At 39.3% G+C, this 9,166-nt stretch overlaps 1 protein-coding gene across 1 annotated transcript in view; it reads right to left on the bottom strand.

The window, feature by feature from the left end:
• Window positions 1-3,130: 3,130 nt before the first annotated feature.
• Window positions 3,131-9,166, bottom strand: part of GLU2 (glutamate synthase 2) — a 33,752-nt gene continuing 27,716 nt past the window's right edge. The window contains exons 28-33 of the mRNA XM_068452264.2: window positions 5,164-5,306; window positions 4,961-5,054; window positions 4,305-4,543; window positions 4,133-4,211; window positions 3,909-3,992; window positions 3,131-3,730 (exon numbers count right to left, since the gene is read on the bottom strand). Coding sequence (XP_068308365.2) covers window positions 3,569-3,730; window positions 3,909-3,992; window positions 4,133-4,211; window positions 4,305-4,543; window positions 4,961-5,054; window positions 5,164-5,306 — 801 coding nt within the window. The 3' untranslated portion in view covers window positions 3,131-3,568. The remainder of the gene's footprint in view (window positions 3,731-3,908; window positions 3,993-4,132; window positions 4,212-4,304; window positions 4,544-4,960; window positions 5,055-5,163; window positions 5,307-9,166) is intronic.

The raw sequence follows: 9,166 nt of genomic DNA, 5'->3' as shown, positions 1-9,166 counted from the left end.
GGATGTTTATGTGTTTTTAGAATTTAAAACAACAAATTATTTGAATAAGAAAAATTCATTTTGAACGAATTATGATAAGATATGATTGGATGTTTGTGGTGATTTTAGAATATTTGTGATATTATTTTCTGAACTAGTTGGTTAATTAAATACAATAAAAATCATAATTTTTAATTAAAAAATAGTAAAAGAATGTTTGATCAAAAGTTTAAAAGTTATAGATGTTTGATTAAAAAAATTCAAATTTGAGGCATCTATATCAAAATGCCCCCTTTATTTTCTTTGTTTGACCTTTAACCCCGTTGTTTACCAAAAAAAGTCACAAAAATGGTCCATACTAGAGATTCTAAACATTATGCCAGGCCGAATCGAGCCACCCCTTAGGATAGGAATAGCCCAGCCCACATGCATCATTTGATGAAAGCACTCCAGTCGCCTCCTCAAAGTGGCTTGTTAACCATGTTTTCCCTCCCTCAAAACAATGCTCTTCATCAAGTGCCCTTCCTTGTGTTAGAGCAACACAGCAATGAGTAGTTCACTCCGGGACCCTGCCTCCTCGAGAGCAAGATGCCGGTCGAGATGAAGCTGGGAGCCAACATATACTTTCTTGGGGCTTGCCTTGAAAATACATATAAATAAAAGACAGGCGCCAAAAAGGAACCAGCCCAGCCTCTTTAAGAAAACTTTGCTTGGTAGGTACTACCTATTCACTCGGACAATGCTCTGAACACAAAAGTGTGCAGTTCCACCCCTCTCTCCCATGCTGAGTCACAGGCAGCGCCTCGAAAAGCAAAAGCACGGACGAGCCACATGCTGGGAAACTTGCACGTGTGGTTCTGGCCGGAGACCCCGGTATACTTTACTAATATGTGTAGGTCCCCGTAATTCAAGTGAAATTGTCATGGCGCAAAAGTAGATATGGTCCGATATTCCCCTGTTCCCTGTATTGGTTATGCTATTCATTTCTCGTCTAGCAGAAACTAATCGAGCTCCGTTTGATCTCCCAGAAGCGGAAGTTGAATCAATTGCATGCTATAATGTAGAATATGCACGGGACGCGATCCTTAATAGTCCACTGTTGGTGGAAGCCAATGTCCCGGGGTCCCGGGGACTCATTCTGACTGAAACAAGGGGTGGGTCTTTACCAACTTCAAATTTTTTTAGGGAAGCCAAAAAACGCGAGCGCCCTTACGCGAGCCTTATTGAAAAGGCCCCTAACTATAAAACAAAGCAAAGGATTGAGCTGCGCGAAAGTCGTTGCGTGTTAGCGCATCTCTTGCTCGTTAACGCTTTACTAATAACATAGAAAAGGCTTTTCTTGCTTGTTTAGTAAAGTCACGCTTTTTTTTTTTTTTTTATAAGAGTAGGTGCTTTCTGGGGCAGGGTACTCTTCATTCTTCATTTGAAACTAATGAATGTCGGGTCGGGGGTTTCTACCTTGTTATCAAACAGGGAGTTGGGTAAAGCAAACTCTCTCCTTGGACGAGCACGGGGCTTAGTCAAGTAGAACCGGGTTGCGTTGCTTGATGCTCCGATCGAAAACAAATCAGTGGGGCCATGCCGGTACGACTGAATATACGTTAGAAAGGCCAATCCCTTCCCTACGACACCAAAAAAAATTGGGCCAAACTTCTGCCCACCCGCTTCCATAAAACAATATTGTGGCAACATAGACCTAAGTGGTCATATTGGATCCTTGGGAACCATCACAAGTACGGCCGGCCTAATTTAAACTAGAATGCCGTGTCATCCAGCAAAGCCTAAAAGAAGGTGACTCGCGCAAACAGCTGACTCCTTTTCAATAGAAAGGAATAGCCAAACCAACCCAGCTGGCTGGTCAATCTCAGAAATCTTATTGGCCGGCAAACCGGAGACGGATGACCACAATCCTGACCTTACCAGCACTGCAGGTATACTAATCAACGAACCCCCGAAACCTACTTTCTTTTCTAACAAAATCAACCAAGCCTAACCGATCACAACATGTTGATATTGATTGAGTTTGGGGGACTTTCACTAACTGAATCCATCCATAAACCTAGACCTCGACAACCTTCGTAACCAAAGCGTCATGACAACATCCAAAGGTGACCATTGGATGGGGGCAAAGAAGAGCGCGTAAGAATGCCAACCACTACATAAGCCATTAGTGGCTGAGAGAAAGCGAGCAGCAACTTGTATAGGTTGTGCGGAGCTTGAAGAAGCGAACCCCTTTCAGAGAAAGCCATTGCTAGTTAGCCTCGCTAGCTAGCGTTTTTCAGCTCGCTGTTATGTTAGTTGTAGCGCGCCTCCTTCTTTCATTTTGGAAAGATTTTTCAGTATTTTTTTATGATGACTTGGTCAAGAGAGTACGATACATTGGTGTAAAAGATTTAGAGGGATATGTGATCTTGATTTGGCAGCAGTTCAAAAACATTATCCATCTAAGGTTGAAAACATTATCCATCTGATTTTGCTTATTAAATCTCAAGCGATTAATCTATTGTTGTTATTCACTAAATCACTAGTCCTTATTACTCAGTTTGGATAGATTGTCGACTGAGTTTCTTGTGCGTGATTCAATTGTAGGTTTTTGTAGTTACATGCGATTACCCATGTTCTTTTCTTTTCTTTTCTTTTGTTTTTTTTCTTTTGGTCAAACGATAGATTTTTGTTCAATTAAATGTTAAATTAGCTACCGACGGGTTTCGAACTAATGTCGTCATGCAAATGCTCAACTCATTTTTCATTACTATAGTAAATAGCCACTTGCTTACCCTTGTTAATGTTAATGTTGGTAACGGTGAAACCAATTATTAGGGTTTTCAACCAGCAATAGACGCTCCTCGATTAGAACCTTGCACCCCCAACTCCGACGACTTCTCGGCTCCCCTTCTTCCAAACCCTAACCCTAGCAATGGTTAAGAGCATTTCACTTTAAATCATTACATCTCAGAGTTATAAATTTCCCTTCCCAATATCGTTTGTATTTACTTCACCCGTCCTCCACCTCTTAACGGGTAAAAACTTGAAAACCAAAAACCAGAGTCTAGACTTTGGAAACAATTTCATCGTTTAAGTGAACATGACCAAGAAAGACATGGATTCATAATTGTAAACCACTTCCGAATAAATGCAACAGGAACGGGACTGAAGGTAAATTCATTTCATTGATTACTAGAAAGCAAGGAACGGGACTGAAGTAATGCACTGTCATCGACTACAAACTCTGAACTAGATAGCAATATCAACAGCAGAAGCAGCTTTATTATCAACAGCAGAAGCAGCTTTATTATCAACACCAGAAGCAGCTTTATCAAGACTAGAACTATACGAACAAGCTGGAATTAACAATTTCTCCCATAATCACTCGCTATACAACTGCCCTAGCGGAAAGAATGTCATCATCAGGTTCTTAAAGACTCCAGGAAATGACGTTTTTCTATTTGTAGCCCTTTGCCCGCAGTGGTGCCAAGGCCCTCCAAAATCCCACTAATTAGCAGAGTTTCCTGTATAACAATCTATACAAGGTAGGTTGGAAACTTTTCGGTTTTTTATATTGGCTTCATACCAGTGTGCCAGTATTGCTCTACGCGGACTGCAAAGTCACCGCACCTGCAGCTGTTTGCTCATAATCTGCACATGCCTCTGGAGTGTCTTCTTCACTAGGTGGAACCAGCTGCCAAAAGAGTGGTAAATATTTGTCCCACTCCTTCAGGATAGCTGCGCCCTTGCCGCTTCCAGTTTTTTCCTTGAACCAAAACATCAATGAAATTAGGAAAACGTCTGTTGAGTGTTGGAATTGGGACATGAACGTTACATAGAATTACGGATACAGATGGAATAGCGGAAAAGTAGGAATTTCAATAGTCCAAACGATAACAAAGCCTGCATCTTTAGATGCATTAGTTTTTATTCATCGCACTTACAACATGGGCTTTGATAAGGCTTTTCAGCTGCATCTGCCCCACAGGAGCATTCACTCTTTGGATTTTGACTATCTCCCTATTTACCTGTTCACAGTTTTACAATAACTTGATGAAGCTAAAGTATGTAAATACATGTAAAGATGGTAAAAGTCTGAACAGTAGGAACAAGTAAGAAGGTAGAGGACAGCCGACCAAACTGAAAAGAAAAGGGCATCATTACAAACCTTGGGGATGAAAGTATCGTCCTCATCAAGGATGTATGCCAAACCTCCAGTCATTCCAGCAGCAACATTTCTACCGACCCTGCACAATTCAAATAGAAGTAGCTTGACGTTAGCTCTGTATAGTGCCTATCTTTATGTAACAATAAAAAGCTATGTAAGAGATACTACTCACTTTCCAAGTACCACCACACAACCGCCAGTCATATATTCAAGACAGTGGTCTCCAGTTCCTTCAACCACTGCTTGCGCAAGTGAGTTTCTGACAGCAAATCGTTCCCCAGCTTTCCCTCTAATGAAGATTTGACCGCCAGTGGCTCCATACAAGCAGGTATTCCCTACAATTGTTGCGTCCTCCGGGCAAAACCCAGTATTCTCAACTGGAGTCACAACCAATTCTCCGCCGGAAATACTCTTGAAGAAATAATTACCAATATCGGATTCTCATGAGTAAAACTAATTGAAGTATTCAGTAATTGCTCAAATTTAGACCAGAGAAAATAGTTTGCCAGTAGTAGGAATGAAATTATCCAAGTTCAATAGAACTAAATTTTATGATTTACTTAGTTCTATACATAATAAAACCCAAAAGAAAAAACGTGGTTCCTAGGACAAAATGCAGGTTTTGAACAAGATTTGCTTTCAGTGACAACTTTTCTTTAGTTTCACGGGCCAAGTCTATATAATGATAACCAACCGCTAAGCTAACAAATTATATTTAACATGGAAAATCCTCTACTTGACTGATTAATAGCAATGAAAAATATTCAACTAACCAACATAAATGAAGTTTACTTAAAACTTTGAGATCTTGCATTGAGAGAAATTTACCTTCCCGACATAATCATTTGCCTCTCCAACAAGTCGAATGTTCATCCCAGGAGTCAAGAAGCACCCAAATGACTGCCCAGCACTCCCTTGAAAACTGAATACAATGAAGTACACTAGTTAGCTTTGATCTAAAAACAGATGGGCCGTGCAGACCCCCGAGTCCAGACAGTATCTATATAAGTTATGACAATGGCACATCTTACGTTATGTTTAGCTGCCCAGCAAAACCAGTGTCACCATATTTTTTGGCAACCACACCTGCTATACGTCCACAAACTGCGCGGTCAACATTGTATATCTTTATGGTCTTGTGGACCACCTTTTCATTCTCAATTGCATCTGATATCTGTACACACACAAATCGTATTTCCTCAAATTTTGTGACGGGAAAAATTTTCACGTAAAATGGCAGAAGAAAGAAATCCTTTTCATATTCTGAGAGTACAGCCTTTAACACAACAAATGGTGCCGGATAGGCTGCCCTGGAGAAAGTTCTAATGATTTTTCATTGGAAGTTAGTAGAGTCATTTATCAGTGTGTTACCTCAGCTGCGGGAGTTTTAAAGGACCCACTTCAAGAATAACTTGTTTCTCTTGATTGAAAGCACAAATTAATTCTATAAGCACTCTAATTCATTTTTCTTGAATTTCAGATTACGCATGTGGTGGATTACTAGATAATACCATCTGCGTAATTACTAATTAACTACAAGAAAGGATGGCATAGAAACATTGAAAGAACTAATGCATATTTGAATAAGTTCAAACAAATGATCGGTTGCGAACTAACATAAAAGCACAAAATATCTGCTCTTGTTCCCTCATTGTGATGTACTAAAATCTAATGTTTAACAACTCATCTTTTAGTATCACTTTAATACCAAATTCCATCCTACAAAAACTGTAGGGCCTGCAGAAACAATTTCCCTACAGCATAAATTACATGTTTGAATAAGTCCATTGTGGTCTTCTTTTACAATCCTGCTTTTCATGGAATAATCAATTCTAGCTTCTAAAGCAAGTCATTTTGCCTGTAACCTATAGTGAATACACGCAGCTCCTACTAAAATATCATTAACAATGTCATCCAAAACAAACATACAATGAACTACTGAAACTGGAAAAGCTCTGGTTTTTTTTTTTTTTTTTTTTTGGTAAACTGGAAAAACTGGTTTGTTCTTAGAAATTCTACTAAAAAGGAAGTACGCAGTCAGCATCAACATATGTCATCAGATATATCTGGTGACAAAATATTGGCTGATAGCATATTGGCAGACACTTCGGAACATATTTCAACCTTGCCACCGAAATGTCGACAAGAAACAGTTTCATGGGAAAACTGAAGGTTTGTCTCTCAATTTCCTTGAAATGTCTGATATTACCACCAAAATTTTCGGTGGAACATCTTGGTTCCTGCTCAGCTGCTGCAGAAAATATGCAACAGTTTCCAACATACAAAATCATGATGCAGCATATGAAACATTTTTCACCATACAAACTTGTTATCTATAAAAAGCAAGCACCAAAGAAAAGGCTTTGGCATTAGATGGAGAAAATGGGTGCAGGGATGTCTAAATTCTGCAAATTTCTCCGTTTTGATCAATGGGAGGCCTAGGGGAAAATTTCATGCTTCAAGAGGTTTGAGACAAGGCGACCCACTGTCACCTTTTCTTTTTACCTTAGTAGTGGACGTCTTGAGCAGATTAATGGAGAAGGCTCAAGAAAATCAACTGATCAAAGGTTTAGGCATTGGGCAAGAAAGGGTGGAGATCTCTCATCTTCAATTTGCTGATGATACTATTTTTTTCTTGCCAGATGATGAGGAAGTTTGGAACAATTTATTAGAGGTGCTCAATTTATTTTGTACTGTTTCAGGGTTGAAAATCAACAAAGCAAAGTGTTCTTTGGCTGGAATAAACTCAGACTGTGAGAAATTAAAAAGGTTGGCAGATTCTTGGGGTTGTGAGGTGGGTAGTTGGCCAATAAAGTATTTGGGTCTCCCTCTTGGGGGTAGGCCAAGAGCACTTACGTTTTGGGATCCAGTGGTAGAAAAAATGGAAAAAAGACTTCAAAATTGGAAGAAGGCCTTCTTATCCAGAGGAGGCAGATTAACTTTGATTCAATCTGTTTTGGGAAGCTTGCCAATCTACTACATGTCCTTGTTCAAAATTCCTTGCGGGGTGATTGGACGCCTAGAAAAACTAATGAAAGGATTTCTTTGGGAGGGGGTGGAGGAAGGAAAGAAAAATCACCTGGTGAAATGGGAGATAGTTATTAAAAGTAAGGAGGAAGGGGGTTTAGGAGTAGGGAATTTGAGGAATCAGAATGAAGCGTTATTGGCTAAGTGGTTGTGGAGATTTCCAAAGGAATCAAATTCTCTCTGGCACAAGGTGATAAGAAGCAAGTATGGGCTGCAGGATAATGGGTGGAATGCAAATCCTCCATTGCGGGGCTCAAGTCGAAGCCCCTGGAAAGATATTTCGTGTGGTCTCCAATCATTTCTACAATGTTGCAAGTTTAAGGTGGGCAATGGGGAGAGAGTGAGGTGTTGGGAGGATGGTTGGTTGGAAGGGGGACCATTGAAAGAACAATTTCCTAGATTATTCTTGCTTTCGAGAAAGCACAACCAGAACATCGCAAGTTTTGTGGATCTTTCTATCAATTCTTTGAGCTGGAATTTTGATTTCAGGAGAAATTTGAACGAGGTGGAGATAGAAGAGGCGGCTAGATTATTACAGAAAGTGGAAAATGTTCGCTTGTATCAATCAAGAGTGGATGATAGAAGGTGGAAACTGGAATTATCAGGATTGTTCACATGCAAATCCTATCGCTCTTTCTTGAGCAACAATGGGATTGTGCAGCATTTTCCACCCTCTTCTCAGATTTGGAAATCAAAAGTTCCTCCGAAAGTCAAAGTCCTTGTGTGGCTAGTGGCTTTTGGGAGGCTCAACACTTGTGATCAAATTCAAAGGAGAAGTCCCTTTATTTGCATTTCTCCCCATTGGTGCAGTTTGTGTAAAGCAAAGGAGGAAAGTGTTGACCACATTTTTCTTCATTGTTCTTACACGATTCAACTGTGGTGGAAATTGTTTCAGGAGGTTAGAGTAAGTTGGGTCATCCCAAAGGGTTGTTTCGAGCTTCTAAGCACTAATTTTGAGGCTCTAGGAAGTGGGAGGAAAGCTAAAGCTTTGTGGGGTTGTCTGGTGTCGGCAGTTTTTTGGAACATTTGGTTGGAGCGTAACAAAAGAATTTTTGAGGATTATTCTGGTGTGGGGGTAGCAGATCTGTGGGGAAGAATAAGATATTGGGCAGCTTTCTGGGCTTCAGTTTCAAATGATTTTAAGAATTACTCTCTTTCTCACATATTGTGGGATATGTTAGCAGTCGTAAAATGATTTTGGTTGAGGTTGTCCTACTTGTAATCTGATACTCTGGAGAGATTTTCTTGTTCTGTTCTTGGTGGATTTCTTATCCACTTCTGTGTATTACTCTTTGTTTTTAATAAACTGTTATAGTTTCTTCTCAAAAAAAAATAAAAAGCACCAACCGGTGCAATTGTTTTAAAGAACACAAGTGAATAGGCAGCTTTTTACAGCTACAAGAATTTTGAACATTTAGTGCAAAATATACCCAATTTTTAATGGGTTAATTACACTAAGATCCCGAGGTTTATCGAGTTTTCACAAAACCCCCACGTTTGAGACATTACACTAACACCCCCTCAGGTTTTAAATTCGTTTCATATAACCCCATGAGTCAAAATTTTGTTTATAAATTTACCAATTTGCCCTTATTGACTACTTGAAACTAATAAAGAAAAACTTTATAATTATATATAAAAAAAAAAGATACAAAACATTAAACATTTATAATTTACAAGAAGATGACCATGTGGACAAAAAAAAATCAAGAAAAAAAAAAATTAAATATTACTTTGCAAACAACGAACCAGGAAATGATGGAATGATGATTTGAACAGGGTGTGAAAGAACAAAGAAAAAGGTATAAGCAGACGCTTGGTAAAAAAAAAAAGATGGCATATAGTTTCAAAAGGAATTGATTCCTCAGAGGGGGTAGGAGAAATATTTTATTCAAAAAAATAAAAAAAATAAAAAAACTGTTCATCTTCTTCTTCCCCTCCCACCCGAGCAACCACCCCCATCTTCTCCTTCTTCCTCCATCACCACCACCAATTCAAACTTTGAAC

This window comes from Pyrus communis, chromosome 14 (assembly GCF_041283825.1).
Source record: "Pyrus communis isolate YQ-2024b chromosome 14, ASM4128382v1, whole genome shotgun sequence".
NCBI classification, from domain to species: domain Eukaryota; kingdom Viridiplantae; phylum Streptophyta; class Magnoliopsida; order Rosales; family Rosaceae; genus Pyrus; species Pyrus communis.
The sequence above is the reverse complement of the archived record's forward strand: the minus strand, read 5'-3'. Positions and strand labels throughout refer to the sequence as shown.